Source organism: Hippocampus zosterae, chromosome 15 (assembly GCF_025434085.1).
Source record: "Hippocampus zosterae strain Florida chromosome 15, ASM2543408v3, whole genome shotgun sequence".
NCBI classification, from domain to species: domain Eukaryota; kingdom Metazoa; phylum Chordata; class Actinopteri; order Syngnathiformes; family Syngnathidae; genus Hippocampus; species Hippocampus zosterae.
This window is the reverse complement of record NC_067465.1, coordinates 5660767-5686493: the sequence shown is the minus strand read 5'-3', so window position 1 is coordinate 5686493 and position 25727 is coordinate 5660767. Positions and strand designations below refer to the sequence as shown.

General features: G+C 44.4%; 2 protein-coding genes across 10 annotated transcripts in view; one reads left to right on the top strand and one right to left on the bottom strand.

Moving 5' to 3' along the window:
• Positions 1 to 17994, bottom strand: part of carmil3 (capping protein regulator and myosin 1 linker 3) — a 49375-nt gene extending 31381 nt beyond the window's left edge. For 5 of the 9 annotated variants that reach the window (XM_052088748.1, XM_052088747.1, XM_052088742.1 and 2 more), the window contains exons 1-8: positions 17776 to 17993; positions 14590 to 14684; positions 5631 to 5681; positions 4612 to 4671; positions 4408 to 4529; positions 1746 to 1840; positions 1410 to 1480; positions 16 to 89 (exon numbers count right to left, since the gene is read on the bottom strand). In XM_052088748.1, coding sequence (XP_051944708.1) covers positions 16 to 89; positions 1410 to 1480; positions 1746 to 1840; positions 4408 to 4529; positions 4612 to 4671; positions 5631 to 5681; positions 14590 to 14684; positions 17776 to 17833 — 626 coding nt within the window. In that variant the 5' untranslated portion in view covers positions 17834 to 17993. Of the gene's footprint in view, positions 1 to 15; positions 90 to 1409; positions 1481 to 1745; positions 1841 to 4407; positions 4530 to 4611; positions 4672 to 5630; positions 5682 to 14589; positions 14685 to 17775 lie in introns of all 9 variants that reach the window. The other 4 variants (XM_052088744.1, XM_052088745.1, XM_052088741.1 and 1 more) reach the window with 1 other exon arrangement.
• The window catches only part of dad1 (defender against cell death 1), a 120358-nt gene that overhangs the window by 59899 nt on the left and 34732 nt on the right, over positions 1 to 25727 (top strand). The gene's annotated exons all lie outside the window — the stretch shown is intronic.

Here is a 25727-nt window from a genome sequence, read left to right as displayed (position 1 = left end):
GTCAAATTGCGTCACCTGCTCTCAAGATGACTAAAATCCAGCAGGTTTAATTCCCGGTTATCCTGAGAGTGGTAGATGGTGTCAACATCCTGAAGAAAAAAACAAAACAAAAAAACAAGAGAGGATTAGTTGGAGGAAAATAAAGCAGCTGACAATACGGCCATTTAAACCGCACCAAATTCTTTTCATTCATTCATTCATTCATCTTCCGAGCCGCTTGATCCTCACTAGGGTCACGGAGGGTGCCGGAGCCTATCCCAACTGTCTTCGGGCAGCAGGCGGGGGACACCCTGAATTGGTTGCCAGCCAATCACAGGGCACACAGAGACAAACAACCATCCACGCTCACACTCACACCTAGGGACAATTTAGAGTGTTCAATCAGCCTGTCATGCATGTTTTTGGAACGTGGAAGGAAACCGGAGCACCCAGAGAAAACCCACGCAGGCCCGGGGAGAACATGCAAACTCCACACAGGGAGGCCGGAGCTGGAATCGAACCCGGTACCTCTGCACTGTGAAGCCGACGTGCTAACCACTGGACTACGGAATTCTTTTCATGTTACGCGTAATGAACTTGTTGGTGCCCCTTCCAGTAAGCAAGCTGACCACACAAATAAAGACATCAGACTAGCTTTTTTTTTTTGTTTTTTTGTTTTTTGGGGGGGGGGGGTGCTTGGAGCACAGTGGCCCCTAACGTGAAATTTTAAGATTTCGGGACACACAGTGTAAACGGACTTGCAATGCAATATTCATCCCGTTCACTATATTTGATCAATAATCAAGAATAGTAACGGTTGAGGAGGGGGGCGGGGGGGGACAAACAAAAAAAAACTGAAAATTGTTTCACTTCCAGCTGCGGCCTCCCTGTGTGGAGTTTGCATGTTCTCCCCGGGCCTGCGTGGGTTTTCTCCGGGTGCTCCGGTTTCCTCCCACATTCCAAAAATGTGCATGGCAGGCTGATTGAACACTCTAAATTGTCCCTAGGTGTGAGTGTGAGTGCGAATGGTTGTTCGTTTCTGTGTGCCCTGCGATTGGCTGGCAACCGATTCAGGGTGTCCCCCGCCTACTGCCCGGAGACGGCTGGGATGGGCTCCGGCACCCCCCGCGACCCTAGTGAGGATCAAGCGGTACGGAAGATGAATGAATGAATGAATTGTTTCACTGGTGTGAGGAGATTTGCATTTACACCGTCTCCAATTTTTAGGGCAGCAATGCCACCATTTTGATTTTGCATCTCAACATAGTGCATCCGAAACATAGGTACATAACAAATGGCACAGGAAATAGAAACACGTTTTCAGCTAACTAAAGGACTCCAGCTAAGGACTCACTGAATTTTGAGCCACCAACGCTCTTCAGGCGTTGGAGAACAGCGACGCAATTGTGCACCCTGCGCATATCGCTTACCCATTGCACTTCCTCTTTGCAGCCAATTCCATTGTAGTCACAAAGAGCCGCGTACGTCTCTGAAAAACCTCCTGAATGACAAAGGAGAGAAGAACAAATTCATCCCCTGGCGCGACGAGGAAGGAGGCACAAACAGAAAAGATGAACGCCAACGGAGATTTTAGTTGTCGACGATGGCGTAAATGCACCTGAGATGACTTTTGCTGGTGTTGGAAAAAAAGAGGACATACTCAGAATGGTCCTTCTGATAACTCACCGACTCTTTTCACCGGGGCCGGTAATCGGGTGCAACAAATACGTGACTACATGAGACGAGTGAGCAAAAGGTCGACTCACCGCAGGTTTTCTGGGGGTCGAGCGATGACTCCGAAATTGGTGAATACTGCTGAATTCCATCCGTCGTGTCCCCTTCCGCTCGACAAATGGGAGGACTGAAAGACGGGAGGGTTGCAACTGTGATTAGCGCATTATCATACGGTATGCTAACAGCTTTTCGTTGTTCACTTGTGGAAAGGGAAAAAAAAGTATTTGATAAACACGTGTTCAAAATGGAATATGCATAAAACAGAAGTCAGATGAGCCAAGTCAACGTTTTTTGAAGGAATGTAGAAAGAGAACATGGCTACAACACACAAGGAGGCGCACTCACTAACAGCCATGATGACCGGTCCTGTTTTTCATTTGATCGGTTCATATTTATGGCCGAAATGCATTTCTCATTTAAATATTTACAGCGGGCGGCCCGGTAGTCCAGTGGTTAGCGCGTCGGCTTCACAGTGCAGAGGTACCGGGTTCGATTCCAGCTGCGGCCTCCCTGTGTGGAGTTTGCATGTTCTCCCCGGCCTGCGCGTGTTTTCTCCGGGTGCTCCGGTTTCCTCCCACATTCCAAAAACATGCGTGGCAGGCTGATTGAACACTCTAAATTGTCCCTAGGTGTGAGTGTGAGTGTGAATGGTTGTTTGTTTCTGTGTGCCCTGTGATTAGCTGGCAACCGATTCAGGGTGTCCCCCGCCTACTGCCCGAAGACAGCTGGGATAGGCTCCAGCACCCCCCGCGACCCTAGTGAGGATCAAGTGGCTCGGAGGATGAATGAATGAATGAATATTTACAGCGATGATGCTGACACTCCGTTTGCGGAGGTCTGTGCTAAATTAAACTGGGTTCATGTCAAATTCAATTACTGGACTAATTCAGGTTACGTTGCCGTCATAGGAATGCAACTGCATCACAAATAGAGGACTCCCGAAATAAAGCTTTGGCGAGGGGGGAAAAAAAGATTTTCTCAACCATTCTTGTGACAAAAATGGAAATAGTTTTCAAATTCCATAAAGGAGATTTTTTTTTTTTGTCAACATAGAATACACTCAAGCAGAAAATGTTATGATGGTTTAATCAAGCAGGTGCCCGCATTATTAAAATGTGAATGGAATGCTTTGAGTGACTAAAAGGTGTATTTCAGCTGAACGGAGTTCTGATGACTGATGAATGCAAATCAAAAGCGAGTGAGTGGCTACATTCTCGGAAACACTGCACGTTATACTTGCAAAAAAAGAAATGTCATGTCACACAATTTTTACTTGTAGTTAAAGAGTTGAAATTAACCGCTGCCAAGATGTGCAATTTTTCTGCGAGTCCATCGTCAAGTCTGTACGAGACCACTGCGCTTGAGATAAAGGAGCCACGCTGGATTCACACTTGTCAAGTTTCGTTTGCTTGAAAGGAAAGTTTAATTGCTCTGCGGGTGCGTCGGCTTTTGCTCGAGTACGAACGCGGTTCTCGTGCGCACAACACAAGAAAACCACTTTAAAGGACCCTCGACAGCGGGATGGACCGCTTGAGCTTCACATGTAAATGGCGCGCAGACCAAAAAGCGGGACCAGCATATTAAAATAAGCACAAATGCACGGCGAAAACCTCAATATTCAACAGTTGGAATCAGTCAACTGGATGCGGCTTTTTGTGAGCGAGTGTTGACAAGAGAGACATTTTCCTTCACGCCATCAGAGCTGCGAAATATGTAATAAGTATAAAAGTACGTATTCAATCGGGCGCACAGCGACGCATCACTTAATGCATAGTTTTAATTATAAAAATGTCAGGATAAACCCGAAACCAACTGAACCAAATGTGCACACATTACATTTTTTAAAAATATTTGTTTGGTTTTTTTTTTTTTTTTTTTTTTTTTTTACGGGTGCTATTTCTGTATTGAACGCATACACAGGTCGCATTGTATTAATGGACGCAGGCACGGAAGCTTAAACAATACGCTAGCATGCATGCACGCGTTCGGTTGTACTTCACTAAAGTATTGGAAACATTTTGTGAGAGCAAGCGCGATACAATGAGAAAAGAGACAAAGAGATCGCTTGCATGCTTGGAAACTCATTTCAATTTCACAGTTTTGTATAAATGTACAGAAGCTTCGTCATTTTAGGATTTGTAGTCAAATATGTTGCAATGCTTTCGGAGCACGGGTCCGTCGTCGGTTAACATTTCATGAAGTCATGTCGTGACTATCCCAAGAATTGTCATCCTTTGGGTCATGGTAATCGTGATGTGAAATTCTCATCTAATTTCAATTCTGCTCATGAGTGACAACGTTGGCCAGGGAAATGATCTCGAGGCCATCTTTGGTCACTTTTCTTTGTCCCACTGAGGAGGTAAAGCAGTGTCTTATGTGTCACTCACTAAAAATGAGGTTTTGCAAGCTCTCAGCTCGTCAAGTGTCAGATGGCTAAATGAGTTCCCAACGATTGCTGGGTGTCAGAATGTAGCACGACAACAAAACCGGGTTGAATGCAAACCACGGCGATACACGGATTCACTTGGCCGCCGAAGCGGAAAGCCGGCCACAAGTGAAGATGCCAACATCCCAAATCTCTGTCGAGCACTGTCACTGTTGCCCAACTCGTCTTTTCTTCTCATCTTACACAACACGAAAACAGGACGAGCTTGTTGCCTTGAGGCAAAAGGGAGTCTTTTTTTTAATGCTTACGCATAAATGGAGTTGTTGAAGACTCGGGAGAGGGCGTAGTTGATGTGACTGACCATGTGATCCAACTGGTCCTGGGTTTCCAGTCTCAGCGAATAAGTCGTCTTGTCTGTGTCGATTAGAACCTACAGGATGGAGATAAGATCGCGTTTGTCTCCATCTTTATTCGGTCCGAGCAGCAACAGGAAACACGTACGGCATCGGTACCTGATGTTCTGGATAAGTGTTCATTGCACGGATTTCCAAGAAGTTGAACGTGACTTCCACCTGAAACAAAACGCATCATGGTCGTGTTGTATCCAACGTTGATTGTTCCGTTTTCCCTGCTGCTATTTCCTTAACTCATTCAGTACCAACCAATTCTAGACTAGACAAGTCTGAAAAGACGTTTAAAAACGTCTTTGGGAATGAATGAGTTAATGTTTCCATTTCGATCCTAAATAAGGCGTCGGCATCACTGCTACTGGCAAATGAGACACGATTTTGATTGCTGCTTTCATCCGGTGGCTGCCTGCTAGTTATTAGCGACTAAACAGCTCATGTTTAAGTGGGCGGGCTGTGTCAACCCCGCTCGGGTTTTCATGCTTTCCAATTGATCACTTGGCTGCTATTAGCTTTTGACGACATACCACGCACGACGGCTTCCTCCTCCACATTGCTCTGGAGATACCGTGAGGCGAAGAACTTGTCTGGTCCAAATGGCTTCATCTTGGGAAATGATGGCTGCCCATCAGCTGCCCCGTTTTGCCAGTTGGTTACAATTACTTTCTCTATACTGCCTACTCTTTCATTTATTGGTGGATTCCGTTGATCTCAACTTGCAAACAAATGCTAGAAGGACTCCGATTGGCAAGAGTCGCGCACATTTCCGCCACGTCTGATGGAGTCGATATGCTCACAGCTCGCAAGGTCCGTCTCTGTGCGGCCCGGTCCCAAATGGGCTGTGGCCCGGTAACCCTGCTCTAGAAAACCTTAGGGAGGATAAACGGCTGCTGAGTGAAGCATCGCATATTTATAGGATTAATTTCCGCCCAGATTGAACAACAAAAGTCACTTGTTCATTGCCAAAAAGCTGACACAAATGCGTTAAACCGGTCATTGCAATCGCTATCTTCTGTGCCCCAAACAGCCACTACTGCTGTATATCAATGCCGTCTGTGTGTGTGAAATATTAAGGTTGGAAAATGATAGCCATAAAATTCAAGTAAGAGAGGAGTAACATTTACCTTTGTAGGCACTTTGACAGCCAAGAGATACAGTCTCCATGTTGCCAGGACCTGAGGGAAGATTTACCGTCACAGGGTGGCGAATGTATAATGCAAATCACAGCATTTAAAAAACACACATTTTGTATTCAGAGCAACACATGGCTTTTTTTTTTTTTCAAATGACCTGTAAATCATGCTTAGCACTGAGACATTAGCTAATTCTGATCGTGCCTGCGTAGTACGTAAAATATTATGGCTAGTCATATTTATTGCGGCACACTGGGAAATATAATTGGGGTTCATTTGTGAGACAAAAACTCGGCAAATGGAGGACAAAAAGGACAAAGACAAGATAGGAATGATACAGAGGGTTTTCTGCAGCTGAAAAATGTGCATTCTCCCTCTAAATCGAGAGCACTGGTACAGCAAAATTCAGATAACGCAAACCAGGCAACATTTGCATTAAGACACTGCCCTGCAAACAACATTTATCGATTACTTGTCATCATTAAAGCATGTTGTGTTTAATCATTACGATTGACATGTACTTCGCACGACTGCAGAATTACAGTTGAGTTCTACTGGAGTGGTTGCAGCACTGCATGAGAACCGATGCAAAGTCAACTTCTGAACAAAATAAAATAAATAAATAAAATATATATTTTTAAATCCCATCCGTATCAATGTGCTGTCCGTATCTATGGAACAAACAATAACGTCAACAACAACACGAATATTATCATCAACATCTTGACAACCTGAGTCCAATGTTAGGGCGCTATCAGAAAGGAGCTCATCTGTTGTAACACAGAGCAGGTAATATCATGGCACGGCCTTGCATGGCTTCATCTGGAATGGGGTCATTAATCTTCGTTGATGTAACGCGCGATGGCAGCAGAAAAATGAACTCATCAAACATTTGGAACCAATTTAAAAGATGAAACCAAAACTAATTGGGGGAGATCCTTCATCAGGCCGCAAAATAACGACCCAAAATACGCTCGCAAACAAAAACAAAAGGAGCTCGTCGGGGGCAGGAAGAGAAAGGTTTGAAAAGTGGCGAGTGACAAAGCGGAGATGAAAAGGAGTACAGAAGTACCTCGACTTACGAAATTAATTGGTTCTGGAAGAAATTTCTCAACTGGAACATTTTGCAAGTAGAGACGCGTTTTCCATGTCAATGCCCTAATTCGTTCCGAGCCCCCCCAAAATTTAGACGTAAACGTTTCCTAAAGCATCAAAATATGTAGCAAATACATGTTACAATTAGATTATTGCACACTAAATGAGTTGTGCATAATGTAAAAAACAAAGAATAAAGATTAAGAACGATGATCGTTGCACTTTTAACTGCGTCCTCATCGGGGTTTTTTTGCCCTCTCAGAAGTGTTTTTTTTTGACTGGCGTTTTGTAAAGAACCGATCCAAGGACGTTTGCTTTTGTCGACTTTTAACAATCCTTCCAAAATGTCCAAGGCAAACATCAGCAGAGTGAGCGATCGCCCGACTGCTGAACACTTTTTCTGGGTGATTCACATTTAGATAAAACAATCGGAACACCACCTCATGGCCGGAGGGGCAAATGACGACGCTGCAGACACATATCTAATCGAATTATCGATATCGATTTAAATATCCATCCTGTATTTTTTTTACCTTTGGCATTTTCAAATTTCTTTCGTAACGGGAGGCAATATTTTCCTGTCGAGACATTTTTGTAACTTGAAAATTTTGCACGAAGAGACGTTTGTAAGTAGAGGTACCACTGTTTTCTCTTAAAAACGAGTAGCTGAATGTAACGGCAGGGACAGCCTGGAAAAGGGAAAATGCTCACATTTTGTGATGTCACAGGCTCATACTTATACCAAGCAAACTATCCATCCATCAATCCCTTTTCTAATCCACTTCTGCTCACAAGGGTCGTGCCGGAGCCTATCCCAGATGTCTTCGGGCAATGGGCGGGGTACACCGTCACACACTTGCCAGGCCATCGCACGGCACGCATGCATACGTTTTTTGAACTGAGCGTGATTTATCATCGAGGAGCTGCAGAGGAAAAATGGTTTTCCCCTAATCCCGTTATGAGCAACTCTGATTCCTCTCGTAACAGCAGATTGTAACTATATTTCTACGTTCTGCCCAAATCGTGAAAAACTTGCATGCGATAAATGCCATGTTGAGTGTATCCATTCTCCTCAATGTCTTGACTGTAAAACCCTCGCATCGTGCCCTCTGTCATTCCGCAGATTTCTCTCTTCATCCCCATGGAAATTTGTTTACTGACGCCACCCTTCTCCCTAATCCCTAATCCCATCCATCTCCGAATGTGTTACAGTGCTCTGTCTGCGTCTACAGTCCTACGGTCTCGCTTTCTCTCGACCCCCCCCTCCCTCTCCTTCCGAGCTCCAGTATTTCTATTCTTTTTCTGCTCTGTCGCTTTCAATTCCTCAAGGCCTCCCTGGGCCTGAATGGTTAATGGCACCCTGCTGAGGGGCGCTAAGGAGAAGAAAGAAAACGAAACGTACAAAGCGAGCGAGTAAGACAGGGTGGGAGAAAGAGATTTGCATCCCGATAATACAGTCCTCTTCGTCTCTTCCATTTCTACTAGCGAGGACACCAGAAGCCGACTTCTTATTCATCTATGGACATCCAAAGGAAGCTCAAGAAATGAGTTGAGGGTGGGGAGGGGGGGGGGGGGGGGGGAGTGGACATTAGAAAGAGATACAAAGTGTCCTTTCTATGACAACAGTGCACCACTGAGCCTTTGCAGGAAACTACCGGGTCCAATCCCAGCGGCAGTTTAAACGCAGGAGGAAGCATATGCCTCGCAACGAGAAGGAGAGACCGTCAGGGCATCGACTTCCTTCAAAGACAATCTGGCAGGTCTCATCATGTGAATAATTCAGGCCTTCAGATGTCTTCGATTTGATCCGCTGTATGCTGAACAAGAACATATTGGCAGCAATTGGCCTTTTTAGGCAGATCCTTAAATTCGGGTTAAGGTTTCTTTTTCCAGAATATTTTTTTGGGGGTGGGGGGAAGAGTAATCTTTTACCTGGATTACTTCCGCCTTCATTGGATCTGTCAATATTTCTTGGTTAGATGTCTTAAAAACAGCACTATGTGGTTAAAAATCGCTGTTGGCGTCCAACAATGTACGAGTCGATCAGTAATGTGGCGGAGTCCCGCGCTGTACTTTTTGTTCATAAGCGAGGGCGCGGCGGCAATTAGCTTCCCAGGCTTCGTTGTAAACAAAAGCCCGTTCACTATTTCGTGGGAAAAATCTGGTCGCTGTGATTTTTGTTATCAAGGCGTTCATCGGAAGCAAAATCGGCAAATGGAAAATGAGTGACGTTTAAATCGGGACTTTGAAATGTCAAGTCAAGTCAAGTCAACAGTATTTCTCGAGCACTTTCAAACAGCCATCGCTGCATACAAAGTGCTGTACACGGAGCGATTTAACATACACAATAAACAGAAAGACGAATCGGTAATAAAGGCGGTAGAAAGCACCAAGCAGTAAAATCAAGAACAAATCTAAGTCATGCTGAGTCGAACTCCAAAGAATACAAGTAAGTTTTGAGGAGGGCTTTAAAGACTATAGACTAAAGACTATAAAATGTGATCGTTATAGCGGTGAAAACGTCAACGGTGTTGATCTTTGCATCCAATAATTGATCTGATTGGATTTGTGTCCTGATACCTTTGTCATGAAGTGCATTAAGACTGCATAAATCTCTAGTGAGAAACCAAAAGGCGTTTTTCTCGAGCAATAAAAATACATCCATATAGCATCAAGCCATAAAGAAGAATCACAGCCGCTACCATTAATCATCGCAAAGAGCAAACGTGGCCACCGCTTTGTATTACATATCAGTTGAATTTGCTTTTTTGGTTTGAATACTTTCAGTTGTGCAAAAAGAAATTCTGCTTTTTAATTCAATGTTACTTTTTGAGCCACCATCCTCAGTCGGACGGGCCACCAAGACAATAAAGACGATGGTCGCCGAGGGCGGCGAGAGAAAACAGTCGCGCCCTTGCTGAGATTGCACCAGTTTAAAGACGCGGTCGCCCCCAAAGCGAAACGGCAAGGCGGTGTTGGGCAGTGCAAGTACAAGCCGTAAACGGAAATAATGGTTCCCTCTCGCGTGTGCGTGTTGCAGCCATTCGAGGGCAGGGGTTGGGGCGCGGGGGTGGCAATATTAATCATGAGACGTCAGCTTCGGCTTCTTGGACAAAGTACTTCAAAGGACGCGCTGCAAATCACAGTCGGCGTCTGCGGGGCCCCGTACGATGCGGCGAAGCCTCTGACGCAACGAGCTGGGGATCAGAGACACATTCGGTCACCGGCGGTATTTGTCGCTCAACCACAAGGGCGATTCCAACACACACGTTGTAGACAAAGAGCAACAGAGGGAGCAAACGGACGGACATTGCCGCTTGCTGTGGTGAGGCAAAATGAGCTAGCCCTTAGCGAGTACGCTCCGCTTTCTCACTGACAAACGTCCGGGAAGACGCGGTTCGCGTCCATCGCCGAAGAAAAGCTTGCCTCATGACGGCACATCCCTGCTGATTGTTTTGTCTGTCACTCTGTCCCGCGGTGGCCTTTGAAAGCAGAGCTGCCCCAGGTCCGTGTTCAAAGTGGACTTTAGAGTGGTTGGAAGAGCGCAGAATGAAAGGTGGAAGGTGGAAGGTCACAATTTTCCTCTTATTCCTCAAATAACAACCCTGCGCCTCAAACGGCTAGAAAATGCACTTGCTTGACCAACATTCATTCATTCATTCATTCATCTTCCTAACCGCTTGATCCCCACTAGGGTCGCGGTGGGTGCTGGAGCCTATCCCAGCTGTCTCCGGGCAGTAGGCGGGGGACACCCTGAATCGGTTGCCAGCCAATCGCAGGGCACACAGAGACGAACAACCATTTGCACTCACACTCACACCTAGGGACAATTTAGAGCGTCCAATCAGCCTGCCACGCATGTTTTTGGAATGTGGGAGGAAACCGGAGCACCCGGAGAAAACCCACGCAGGCCCGGGGAGAACATGCAAACTCCACACAGGGAGGCCCGAGCTGGAATCGAACCCGGTACCTCTGCACTGTGAATCCAACGTGCTAACCACTGGACTACCGGGCCGCCCTGCTTGAACAACAATAATAATAAAACATTTTAAACTGCAGACCAATAATGGCAGCATCTCATTTCTTGTCTCAGCTCGTTTTTGAAGGACCGGCCTGGTCTCAAGCGAATGAGCCGGGGCTCAACTCCGCCGAAAAACTGCTCGACCAATAGCGAGTAGGTCTTTCTTTCTGACCTGGAACACAGTCAGGAGACTGCAACAAGATGACAAAAGCATTTGACCTTGTGAAGGCGGAACATTACAGCTCTGTGCCCGGTAATTCACAAACTATCTTTGGGATGTTGTGTCACGTACAAGTCAGCACAATTCAGAATCGCGCACTGGCAGGCAGATAACGAAACGTGCGTGTGGTTGTTTCAATACACGAACGAAGGCTGACAAATGGATCGGCTTCAGAGCATGAGAGGAAATAACGTGTGGAGATCAGGGCTTAAAAATGAGCAAGGGGCCGAAGAGACGCCAGGAGGACGGGGAAAGAAGAAGCGAGGAGGAGAATATCCAAGTGAGGAAACTAGAAGAAAGGAAATTAAAATGTCGGAAGGAGAGAAGATGGAATACTTGGTGTGTATTGCTGGCACCGCAGGGCAACGCTTATTTGTCTCCTCATGGGGCGGAGAAGAGAAGGTCAGCAGTGACACTTCATAGACTCGCCGCCACGGGCTACCAACATGTGCTATGTTCGTCAAGTTCTAATTACAGAACGGAAGGCTGAGATCACGCACTGTCAGATGGTCAATGCCGACAGTCACGGAGCGATTCCACGCGGCGCGGCGTGCGAAGAGGACGTGGTCGTACGCACCGCGACACCAGCGTATTACACCGAAATATGGAGTGTTGACAGAATGCTTGCAAATATGACAACGTAGCATTCTGCCGCGAGCGCCAGTTGCCTCTGATTTTATTGCTCAGTACTCTGTATTTTTTATTTTTTTTTCACAGCTCAACGACTTGAGCAAAAACTTGTGTTGATCAAGGTGCCAACTTGCTTATGGAATTCTTTTTTTGTCCTTTGTTTCAAACCTCCCACGGCTCGCAAGCAAAAAAGGCTTCCGAATCCAGGCCGAGTGCTTGCCTGACTTGAAGCTTTTCTATTTCCAAAGATTTTGCCTTGCCATCATTTTGGTCAATTTTGGAGCCATTATTCCGGTCCAGCCTCTGAATGACTGTTTTAGTTCTCTTCGCAACATTCTGAATGGCTGTCTCGAATGCAGCGAATGCAGGGTCTCATTAAGTTGACATCTCCCCTCAGCTTTACAATTATTGTTTTGCACGAGGCTCTCTCGTTGACACCTCTAATGGGGATAACGGAGGCCCTGAAAAACAAAAACCATCTGAGATTGAGCGCGTGCAAAAGGGCTGCCACAAAACACTATTTTGCTAGTCGACCAGTCACCAATAAGAGTCCCGATTAGTCGATGAATGGGCTCACATGGAAATTCTACCAAGCGGCGTATTTTACATCGATACAGACTAGCACATTTTCCAAGTGACGATTCAACTATGACTACGCAAGACCACAAACTGGGCAGAAACTGTCTTTGCATTCAACACCACAAACTTAACCTCAAACCACAGCAATGCTGGAGTCTCACTAGAGGGACATCGCTGGAAGCGTAGAGTGTAAAAAAAATGAAAAAAAATCTCCGATGCACTCGAGTGTGTTCAGCACCGTCAAACAGGGAAAGTCTCTTGCACTAATGGGCCCATTATTAGTTCGGAGCGATGGAGCCGCACTGGATCAAACCGAGCGACCAATCGGGACAAATAAGTGGCGGAAGGGCCAAATCAACAACAACTGGGGCATCGCGACGCATCAAAAATGTCATCCCTACTCGCTCTGAAGCCATTTTCAGCTCTTTTTCCATCCTTGTGCTGCATCGCAACCTCTGGTCTAACACCTCCTCCCCCACTCGGCCTTTAAAGAAATACTTTGTTTTTCGAATTGTCTTTCATCCTTAAATAGGGTGTTGTAATAATGAGGGTACCAATGTAGGAAGGTTTGGGGCACTGAACCGTGTGTGTGCGCATGTGTGTGTGTACATTGAATGATGGAAGCATGCATGTTGATGCAGCTCCAACAGATTGCCCTGGGTGGCTCTTGCTTGTGATGCTACACCCTTCTGCCTGCGTCTGGAAGAGTCCAGGGAAGGGTGGGGGGTGGGGGGGGGGGGCTCTCCACCGTGTCGATATACATGTGTGTCATGGTTTGATGGCTGGTGCAGTCAACATACGCAGACAGCTGGATACCATCGATCTCCACGGGCGGAAAACGGGGGCAGACAATAAAAACAGAGGACAACAGACTTAATAGCAAGTTCGAACAAACAAAGGATGTGCCTGATTTGGCCACCAAACCAAATCAACCAGCAGAGCCAGCTAAAAAGGGGTCTTCGGGTTTCAGGAATGAGCCATCACGGGCAAGAGGAGTCGGCTTTCTTTTCAGCTTTGAAGCCTAAAGGCAGAGCCAACTTATTTATCCATTTTCAGCCATAAAAAGTTGAAAGATTTTGTCCAGAATGAATTTAATCATTTCATGATTTTTCATGTGCCATTAACACCTTCCAAAGCGCATCCGGCTGTCGACTGAAAATGACATCACATGAGCCTCAACTTAAAAATGTCTTTTTAAAAGGTATTAATCGTGCATGAAAATCAATCAAGTTCTCAAATTCGTTTTGGACAAAGTATCACTTTTTACTGCTGAAAATTGCCAAAGAAGTTTCGTATCCCTTGAAAGCGTATGAAAGATGAGTGCTCAATGCACAGAGAAATGAAGAGAGCATTCCGATCTCCCTCACGTGCTCACCATCACACCTCTGAAACGGATCAATTTTTTCGATTGAAACAAGAATGAATGCCTATATCTCCTTTCCTCCTTGAATGCATCCAGAGCAGTACCCAAGGCTCACGTGGACACTAAAAATAAATAAATCTCGCAACTAATTGAATTGCCTGTGATCGAAAGAGGGGGCTCGATACTTTTTATAGGCCGGATTAAATATAGAGGGAAGGGCATAAGGGAGATGCAGAGAGTGAGAGGCAACTGGCATGTCGGGGGGGGGGGGGGGGGGGGGCGGAGCACAACAAGGGGGCTTGGGGGTCGGGGGGCACAATGATGAGGAGGAGAGTGATTAAAATGACAGGGAAAGAGGGAGGTAGAGAGGAAACAAAGAGAGGACATGACAGAAAGAGTGGGGACATGGGAGGGGGCGGGTAAGTGTGGTGAAAGGAGGATGCTGGAGAAACAAAAAAAAAAAAACCTCAACGGATTAATGCAATAGGAAATATTTCTAGCGCGACTGAGCAAGTCATACTTTGTCAACGCGGAGGTGACCTGGGCTAACAAAGCACCTTGAACGCATCACAGCCCCCTTTGGGATATACTCTCATACAAAATACAGGAATTGTGATTGATAAATAAATAAATCCATCAATAAATAAATACATGACAAAGTGTAGAGTAGATACAATGTCAGGCTCACACATGCACGCACCAAACTCTTGCCCGTGGCATTAAGGCCACCCTGCCACATCTAATAAACTCCGTGGCTAGATTCAGTAGGCCATGACACAGTGTCCACTTTGCTTTACTTGGGCAGCATCTGCCTTAAGCCCCGATTTTCAACGCGTCTGCTTAGTGCGACAGGATGCCTAATCTGTGACTTCTTATAGGTCTTTCAATTTGTCTCAATTAAGCTCGATTGGATTCCGCTCGGCTTCAGACAACTTGGTTTTCTCTCAAAGTTCATATTCCATAATCAAAGTCAATATCTCATTTGGCATGAAAGCAGAAAAGGGCCTAAAAGGGACTCTTTTAGAGTATTGGGGTCTCTTACCAGAATCCTGTCTTCCGATTTCCCATTCTTGGTGTCCAGTTTGGTAGCTTTCACAAATTTAATGGCCTGTTTGTCCAGCACCTTCCTGATGCTCTCTGTGAGGACGAAGAAAAGACAAGATAGTCATTCAAACAGTTGAACTCAAAATAGCGGGCACAAGTCTATAGCCAAAAGGGACAAGGTACCTTGTGATGTGGGTGAGAAATACCTTTATTTAAAAATGAATCCAAATTCTTGCCAGAATTAATTAACCGCATTAAAAAAAATGCAGTCATTCACTCACATATCCAACAGTGTTGTGAAACAAACTGAAGATCACACAATTAGCTAAAATAACCTCCAAAAATGGCATGAATCAATCAACTCTATATGGATAATTGACTTTATTTACCCAATTAATTTACTCTTGGAATTCAATCGCAATAAATCTGTAGGCAGAACGGTGTGTGTGTGTGTGTTGCACCCCGCTAACCGCCGAAATCAGCTGGCATGGGATGTCTGATATAATTTGGTTTTAATGTGAAAAAAAATGAGCCATGTGGCCCATAAAAGCGGGTGAGAGTCCGACTGCAAGAATTTATCTCCAACATGCTTTTCATTTCTATGGCAAAGAACTACATGATATCTTCAAGGTACGCTTGTGTACAAGTCACGTTCCGGGCATTCGCGGACGGAAAACCGCATGCCCCGTTTGACTCGCTGCCGTAAGGCTGTTGAAAGGCCACAGGGAGTAAAAGTGTCAGCATCAGCAGATGAGCTGACGTGTTAGTCTTGTTACCGTTAAACATAATTAAAGTTGCTCGCACACTGCCCCACTTCCTTCACTTCCCTCGTCAATGACTTAATGCCGTCGTTATGGCAATGCAAATGCGTGCGCGGGAGGCGGGTGCAATATTTTGGCGCCATCGCTTTTCCATTCCTCATGGCCGTAACTATCGTTCTCCGTGTTGAGCGAGCGCTCTTCCTTACTGCCTACCAAAGGCATTACCAACCAGATCGCCACGGAATAATTCCAAACTGCGTCGTTTGTTTTGCCGCATTCTATTTGCCTTAACGTAAACATCAACATCAATCTAGAGCAGTATTCGTAGAAAATAGGAGAACAAAAGGACAGACCAGAGAGCATTTAGGCGTGCACGTTATTTCTAATCTTAAGAGTGACGAGCTCTGTCTTGTCACACAAACTATCGCCTCGTTAGTAAATGGGGGGGGGGAGTGGGGGGGGGGGGACCAAACAGGATATATGGGGGCAAAAGCGGAACGGTTTTATCGAATGATTTGGACAGTTCTCAAAAACTATTCCACCCTGTTGCCAGTCATTTGCTCAGTGCACTAGTGCTCACAGAACGTCGTGGGGACACAGGCACACCCCAGCAAAGGATACGGTCACCGTTATTTGGCCAGATTATTTGATTCCTGTTAGCAACAATGGTTAAAAAAAAGAAAAATGGAATTGTACAATTTCTACTTCAAATGAATGGTAAACATTAGAGCTTCGCGGTATTGGAAAAACACTCCTGCGCTATCAATATTATTGAAATGATGAAAAGAAATGATATTTTCATGATCTAATGAAGCAAATGCATGTTTTACCTTACAAATTGTTTGTATTTATATATATACGGTCATCATTTGAAGTTCTTTAGCGTTAGCAATGCCCCTTGATCCTGTTGACCTATCGGAATGTGATGTCCATCAAATGTTGCGTCTGACTGGTCAAAGTCAAATCAAAGCAGACCATTCCATATGAATTTTATCGCACATCTGTGCGATTATGCATATAGCACACACCATTATCCCGATGCCGACATTTTTTTTTGACATATTGCGCAGCCCGACTCAACATATTGTAAATAACATCGGTGCCCCCTATGAACAGATGGTTGCATGAAGACAGCTGCCTGCCAGGGCTGTAACTCAGGCACCGACGTCCGAAATGATCAGGGCGTCAAAGACTGAGCTATTAAGGATTAGCATCACACGCTGTTAACACGCAGAGAACCTCTAAAACAAGGGCTACGACTGTATCTGGGCTATTTTTAGCATCACAGCTCAATAGAAACAAGCTGGCTCACTCCAATGAAACCTGGAAAGATATCGCGCTGCAATATTCAAGGACTAGAATGGCCACGTCGAGTTCAATGTCTTCCACCCACTAGCTGTACTGACAGTGCATACAGTATATTCTTCAAAGATCCAATGCAAGTCTTATACATCCAGGAGGCGTTACAGTAACATGCTGTTGGTGTACTCTAGTTGCGTGGAGCGCTCTGCTTGTGCGCAGATGATTTTCTGCATCCGCTCTATAAATAGACTCATAACTCTCATTTTCCTGCAACAAACACTAAGTTTGCTCCCACGCTTGAGGCCAAACCAAACGCTGATCGTTATTGAGACGAAGCTTCGGTAAGACCCAAACGTTTAAACCTTTCAATGCACTTTGCACCCCCCCCCCCCCCCCCTTGGTTGAACTAAGATACAGTACTCCCAAAAGGCAGATGGGTCAGTGCCCCTGTTCTACTTTAATTCCCCCTGCTCACATGCAAAAGGCCTTTTTGGCACTTCCATGGGCCTGGTCCCGCTGACGGCGGGGTCATTGTGACCCCATCGCTCGGGATCTGGCAGGTGTGTTCATGACTTAACGCGGCAACGGCCAGACAGAAGCGGCTTGACGAGGATGAGCTGGTTAACGGCAAGATTCACGTAAACAACCTCGTCAGGTTAATTGGCAACAAGCTTCTCGTGTGCGCGTGCCCGATCAATCGCTGCTCAAGCATCTCTCACCGGGGCACAACAACTCGAGCTCGAACGCCAAGAGAGATCAAGTCTTCACAAATGATTGTGCCCCACATCCAAAATATCACTCGGACTCCCTTTCTGCGGGCACGATCAATTTCACAGCGGAGATTAATGCCGAATCAATTATAAGTGAATCGAATCGATAAAATGACAACTATCCCAATTTCGCTTAGCGATTTTTTTGCCTTTCGGGGACATTTACTGCCGTTGCCTGCGGCCAGAACTGTGAACTGGAGAAGAGAAGACGCGAAACAAGCCAAACTAATTCACACGTGTCGCCCCAAAACAATCTTGTCAGCCTTCACTTCCGGAGCGGCGTTGCGCTTTGGGGGTTAAACAGCACCCTTAACCCGGGGAGGGGGGGGGGGGGGGTAATTTGGAGCTCACCTGTCAATTCCCTGCTGACACTGGCAAAGCCCGGCGCTGTGGTCTCTTTGGAGGCCATGGCGCTCACCTCGCTGCCTGAGCTGATCCTCCGCGAGTCCCCGAACGTCCCGAATGCCCTCAAACGTGCTTCCTGCGGTCCCTTTTTGCGCTACCGGCGAGCTGTGAAGCGAAGCGATGCTGTCACGCGCCGTTCGCAGTCGCACTGGTGGGCGCGTTTACAACACTTCTGAGAGGGAGAGAGAGAGAGAGAGAGAGAGAGAGAGAGAGAGAGAGAGAGAGAGAGAGAGAGAGAGTTGCAGGGGTGTTAAAGGGGCGCTAATCCGAAAAGAATTATTCATCAGATGCTTTCAAATTCCTCGTTACATGCACAGATTTTATCATTATTTTGAAATACGTGTGTCCTAATTTAAATTCGTAAAATTTCTAAACATAATTTGAGTTTAAAAACAAAAAAACATGCCATGAGGCCATTTTGTGTTGGCATGGGTAATTTAAATTGAATTTTGAACATCAAAAGCATCATAAGTGTGTGGTGTAAAGCCACCCACCCCCCAACCCCCGCACCCTCATCTCCTCCCCATAGTCGCGATTGCCTAGTTTACATTCTCTGTTTTTTTGGGGGGGGGTTGCAAGCTAATTTTCATTATTATCTGAAAAAAAATCACCTATTTGCTGTTTTGTGCGCCATGAAACAACATTAGATGGCATGCCACCAAAGCTCTGTCTAACCGCCATGATGGTGCCCTGACCTTGCTGCTCCAGAATTATACAGAGGTGGGTGCATCGGCAAATTTTGACAGTCCGTCAGTCATCATCCAGCAGCGGCCGGATCATCATCATCAATTCATCATTATTCATCCATCTATCCATTTCCTTCCATCATTACTTCAAGCCGAATCAAAATGTCACTTTTGTCATTGCTAAACTACAGTTTGTCAACACAATTTTAGGACCGTGAGATCTTCTTTTTCTTCCAGTCGGCATCGAAAACGTGCTACTTAGTACGTCACATGCAGGTGCCAATTAAAGTTGAAAAAAACCCCCCTGCCAGACACACACAGCATGGTGATTGTTGAAATTAAAACAATATGGCTCAATGTCATTGTGGTTTGTGGGACCGACGAAAGGTCGCAATGTCGCATATTTCCACATCACTACCTGTTTTTTGGGTTTATGGTTTTCATTTTCATCATACAATTTGGGATGGAGAATTTACAGGGCAGCATAAAGCTGATGAAGGCAATGATGTCGAGGATGATTCACCACACTCACCTGAACGACGGGCTCTTGGGATTGCAGAAGCCTTTTCCGTAGACACTTGTAGACAATATCCCACGATCGCTTCATTCGATAGGAAACGTGCTCTCGAAAATGTAGATGAATAGGCTGCCTGTGTGCACTTAATGTGGAGGCCCAGCTGTGTCATGGTATCATTTCCAAGTTTGTCCTTTGAGGGTTCCCGGAGCGGAAGAGCTGCACAGTGTGTGCTACAAGCTCGCATGCATGATTCAATATGATATGTGTTAGTCACCTTTGTGTCTGTGTCTCAAAGATACTCTACACGGATGAAAAAAAAACACACATAGTGGGGGCTGGGGGTATTTTGCAGGCAAGACAAAGTGAGAAGGGGCCAAGAAAGAATGAGAGGTTTGTAGTCTGGGTTTCACAGGGTTAAAAACGTCAGCAATGTTCAAAGATGCACTTGAAAGGATGAAGCATTACTTATTCATCAGTGCAGCAATTCACAGATGGGAACTGCGTAACTCAATCGGTACTCGATTACATGTCTGCCTGTGTGCTTCATGTGAATTAATATGTTTATGTGCAGTAACGCCGGAGACGAATTTGATTACATCAAGTTCTTTCTCTCCAGAAACAATTTGTTTCAAGTAGAAAAAGGTCTTTAAAAAAAGACACGACTGTGCTGATATACCTCTGCTGTCCACTGTTGATGAGAAAAAAAAAGCATACACGACAAGACATCTGCACCTACAGAAGTAAAAGTCTACCACAGACACCAAACATTCTGCAGTCACATTTAGATAAACTGTAAAGCGTTGACATTTTAAGATAGTGGCATCGATGCAGATACGATGAAACGATTTTACATTCCTATGGGTCAACTGCACATGTTAATCCGAAGTGGGCCTTTGCAAAATTGGCCTGGCAAAAACAATAAGAACAACACCAATCCTATTGTGACCACCCCCAAGGGACACAGCCATCAAAAGAATGAAAGGTGAAACATTTTCAACCAAAAGAGTCCAGTCACGGGGATTGCGGTTCATCATGAACTGAACGACTGAGAATCTGAACGGATACTTCGCTATCGTCGTAGGATCAAAGCTGATAGATACTGCCCTCTTCTGGATAAACGAAGCAACACACATACACACACACGCACGCACACACTTTAACGCGCGCGTGTGTGTCCCAGAATAGACTATGACAAGAATAAACTACTGTGATACTCTGTAGCGAGATCAGCTGATATTATACATCAGGACATTGATCGTACTGTAGACCGCAGAAAACAATTATTGATTTTTGAAGACATTACGAGAACGTAAAGTGACAGTTGAGAACACATTAAGAGTTTTAAGATTTGAAAAGTATGATATCACATAAATTAATATAAAGGCTGATGGTCAAGTGCATGCAGTTTTATACCAGGGGTGTCAAACTCATTTAACATTGTTGGCCGTGTACGACCTCGGTAGACGTCAAATGGGCCGGACCATTAAAAATGATACCATATTCTGCTGTAAATAACCAAAATAAAATGTATTTCCTTTGTTTTGGTCTAAAGAAGCACAAGAATACTAAGAAAATGTTGACATTTAATAAATATATTTTTTTACAAAACATTTCATGAAGGACCTTAGATTTCCTTAGACAAATGTGCAATTTACTTTTATCATTCACATATATGCATTGCAGCTGATCCCACGGACTGTACAAAGGCACCAAACCTTAACAAGTAATTGGTATTGAAAAATATAGTAATGCACTTTTAAGATGAAACGAGATTTATAAAGAAAGGAATTTTTAAACCATTTACATTACATTGCAGCATATAAATTCTAAATGTAATCCCTGCCTACACCTTACAAACTAAGGAGAGTGCTAAAATATGTGGAAAGAATAAACTATTCACATATCCTTGATAGCGTCTGCTGTGTTGGGTCTGTCTCAGTGACAGACTGAGGCTGGTGTTGTCTTCTTCACTGATCAAAACAAGGTTGTCTTTTCCTCTGATCAAAATAGTGTGTCCTCTATCGGATATTCCATGAATTGCACCTCATTAAAAATATTAATTCCGTGTCTTTTATGCATTTTTTTCACTTTTAAATTACCCTGCGGGCCTGATCAAACTGCCTTGCAGGCCGGTTCCGGCCCGCGGGTCGTATGTTTGACACCACTGTTTTATATTGTAGATTAGCCACTACAAATAACCTGCGGAGGCACATTTGAACTTTACATCTACTCAGCGGAGTGAAATATTCGATACATGGATGGATAAAGCTGTTGTTTTTAACGAAAACAAATTAATAATTATGCACGCAACAACATTTACTCTACACACTCGCATAACGGTCAGTAGGAGTGATGGGTAACATTCACAGAGGTAACATTCTTGGCTCAGGGATGCGCGACACATGAGTTGCCTGCCGATGTAAGCGTCTGAATAGAGACAAATGATCTCATGTCACCCAGAGGGACGCTTCCAGTTCCTGCGGCAACACCGGAATGCTTGCTATCATCTTTTGTTTCCTAAGCCGAGGATGAGGAGAGGACGTGTTTGGAACTGAGAGTCGCCGCTGTGAATTGAAGCCGATCTGAAATTGACAGGAGAATTGAACCGACTTCTTTTATCGTCAATGGGCGCTACGGCTTCTTATTTACTTAATTAGTAATGGGGAGAAATCTAATATCTTGCTGGATGCATCTCACGCCGCTGTGTCATTGCTCAAATGAACTGACGTGACTCCTGATTAGTCCTCGATGCAACCCTCGAATGTAACACCAGAGGGCAGCGCAAGCCAAAGAAATTTTGCAACTTTCATTGCAATTTTACAATGGCGTGGAAAGGTAATCATGATACCTAAATAAATAATTTTGAAAGTAATCACGAGTAACATAAAATGATCTTCAATGAAACCAAATTTTCATTGTTGATGAACGCTGAGGCCTTCTATGCTCCTGTATTTTAATGATGGCAATGATGGTGGTGCTTTTTAAAATGGTTCTGAACCATTATTATAAGGTGTAAAAATTAAATATGGACCTTTCTCCATGTATATGAGTGAACATGTCATGTGGTTTTCATGTGTTTTTTGTCAAATTTGAATTTGACAACAGCTGTATTTCCTTGGTACACGCAGATGTCGAAAATATAGCAATTAAATATGGGAACAGTTCACTGCAAAAAAGTGAAAGGTTTGCCAACATATCTCAAATTGAGGCAAACATGATGTTCTTAATCTGCCAAGATAATTCTGCTGCCCTGTTCCGAAACTAATCTCCTCCAGCGTTGCTGATATGCCAATTTATCGTTAAAACAGTTACGAATGACTTCCAGCAGGTGGCAGCAGATACACAAATACGCCACACATGAAGGAGACACATGATGAGGGCCACTTCTCTATTTGCATATCACAATTATTATCAGAAACAAACACTACAATATAATTTGACAATAATGTTTTTGTTTTATTTGCTAGAGAGCAACATTAGCGTTGTGAGACAACTGTGTATACTACATCATACTGAGAACAAATCCTAAATAGGTTATTAAGCGATAATCACCTGTCTGAGGTGTCAATCAACGTTACCACCTTTTCGTTTCTGATCTGTAGATGCTTCTCTTTTAGACGCTTCTGTATGTAAGCGGTCGTTATGTTACCCTTGTTTCTGTTCATCTTTGTAAACGTCACACATTGTGATACAATTGATGCACAAAATCTCAGTTTGTAGACCCAATTTTGTGGCTGGCCATTGGAGGATATTGCATGGGCATACTGGACGTAGAACAGGATTTAGTATCAGTGACTGAAAATAAACAGAGCAGAACAGTGTCACTCCATTACTGATTGTCCCAGATCAGAGAATGACACAGTTTTTCCACATGGATGCAATCATTTGCAGTGAAACCTGAGTAACCTATTTAAATATTGAATGGCCTGCTTATGGAAGGCTCTTTGAATTTTTCGATAATAATATTACGGCCTCCTTTTTAAAAAGAAATCAACGCCGAGCAATCTGCCATCAATGCATTTTGAACAGCAGAAAGTCAGACGTCAAGAATCAGGCGTTCTATTTTCATGACTCGTGCAAATCCACCGCCGCACTTGGTGTGAGTCTGCAAATCGGCAGGTTCAACCGGATGTTTGTATTATTGCAAAACCTACGCACTTGCAGAAAAGGGTTACCCAGTCACGTCTTCCACCGTCGTAGCTTTCTTGAAATCAAAAGGTCTTCCAGACGTCCTCCAAGGCTTAGTCTAGCAACCGCAATTTAATTCTCCCGGCCATTACCCCCAGGTCATAACCACGAGTATGGGAATGTTAATTGAGTGGTAAATTGAAAGCTCGAACATCCTACTCAGCTCTTTCATCTCCACAACACACTCGCGCGAGTTCTGCCAATAGCATTGGCAAGGCCCCTACTTGTCTAGCTTTTAACTGGGGAACAAAACTCTGAGAAGTCTTTCAAGTCTTGCAGGAAGCACCAGAGGGAAGGCAAGTCTCTTTCAAGGATCCCTGAAAAATCACTAATGAAGATAAATCAATTTGGCTTGTCGGTTGTCTGCTGACGACCGAGTGAAGGTGATTGACTAAACTGTTAATTTACCCGCTATGGATGAATATTCAACAGTATTTTACCATTTAAGAAAAAAAAACGTAAGATATAAATTTTTATAGTAGCTGTCAGCTTTCCGTCAGTCACTGATTCCGTCAGCGATTGATGAAATAAGAACAATATGGGAAACGTGCCAACAGTTCTCGTGTTTTATTTTCCTTGCGACAAGAAAAGTACCAAGCCGAAAGCAACTCCCACTCCAGGTTTTCCCCAGTTACGCTATGGATTCCCTGTCGGCTTTCTACAGAGAGATCGAACTCTAATTAAGATTGTTAATGAAGATTTAATTTTCCAGTTCTAATGAGTCGGTGAATTCTCAAGAGCTAAACGCTTGAGCGAGAGAGCATGAGGAACTAAGTGGAGGTGAGGTGGGAACATCAAGGATGAGGAGGTGACGATCATTGGAGCAATATTAGAGGTCATTTACTGGCTGATAATATTGTCACAGTGGTTCGTTTCGGTCTTTGTCAGGTTTTGTTCCCGCTGTTCTAGAGACTTTAATGATCGCAAAGTTGAGTGTTTGTTGCAATCATACAATGACAGTATATTAAGTACACATCTGTATTTATAAATATACAGTCAACTTACCAGTATATACATAGAAACGTACTTATAAATGTACTTTGCCAGCTTCGATTCCCACCATGGACTTAAGTGTGTCTCTAAATATCGAAATAAATCTCCTCCGGAGAACAAAGTTATGCTACAGTCAGATCAAACACCAGTTGACCCACACAAAATATGTGGTCACAGTTTAGTGACTTTGGAATATTTAATTTGATTTAGAGGAAACCTTTTTTTCCAGGTTGATTTAAAATCTATATATGTACTGTATATAATTAGTCAGCAGGGGGCACTGTAGGAACAGTGGAGTGCCAGCCGTGCGTGATTGTTTTCGCGACAGGCTGCCCGTAAAGTGGTGTTGTGTCGGAGGTGCCTGGAGCAAACCATTTTGGCATGATTCAGCAACTGATCTCATGTGCTTCTCATCTCGCCTGCTGAAATCACACATTTTACGTATACAGTAATCCATCGTTTATCGCGGTTAATGGGGACCAAAACTACCCACGATAAACGAAAATCCGCAAATTAGCGACCAATTAACATATTTAACTTTTTTTTTTAATCCGCAAACGGTCCGCAAGAAACTGCGAAAGTCAGCAAAACAGCGAGTCACATAGAGGAACATATACAGTACTGTACTTCACGTATATGAATTTATTTATTTGTGAATATGTTTGAAAAAAACCCACGATGCACTGAAGCCACGATAAACGAACCGCGAAATAGTGAGGGATCACTGTACATATTTCTGCCGTGTTGTTAATATACATTTTATGGTTTGTATAACTTTGCTAAATGGCTACTTTGTCCAGTCGGTACGTTTAAATGCCATGAAGAAAATTCAACTTCTTCGAAGAAGAAGTTCATGTCACGGCCGACGTGAAATTGAGACTTTGAAATGTGAACGTCATAGCCGTGGAAATGTCGTCAACGGGGTACGTTGAAACGACGTTCCACTGTATCTTCGGTTCGCTCAACGTCAGTTCTTCAAAAACTCGGATGGCTTAAAAGCCAGCGCTAAAAGCTTTGAATTATTAGAGAAATACAAAACACGAATGGCTGCAAGTGTAGCGGCACGCACACACACACACATTTCCACGATGCAGAAGTGCCATAGGGATTCAGAGTAAGGTTCAAACAGAATGAAGAATCTCTGTGTACTTGAATTCAGTAAATACGCGCGCACACACACACACACACACACACGCGCGCGCACTAACCTGAGAGCCATGTGATGCAATCAAGCAGGACGATGAAAGTGTCTGCGCACGCACGTTTCTTTGGAGTGGCATCAACAGTGTCATTCCCAGCTGTACGCAGAGTACATTTTATCTCCCGTCCTGCCATTCTGCTCTCATCAATGATGCACACCGCAATTATTGACAGTGCGATGACAGCAGATCTCGCCGAGAATGCCGCATTGCCATGTTGATGCTTGAGGGAGCCTGATAATAAACACACTTATGGGAGTTGTAAATCGATAAGAATGTTGTTTGGTTCCAGGTGAATATGTTTTATCAGTTTTG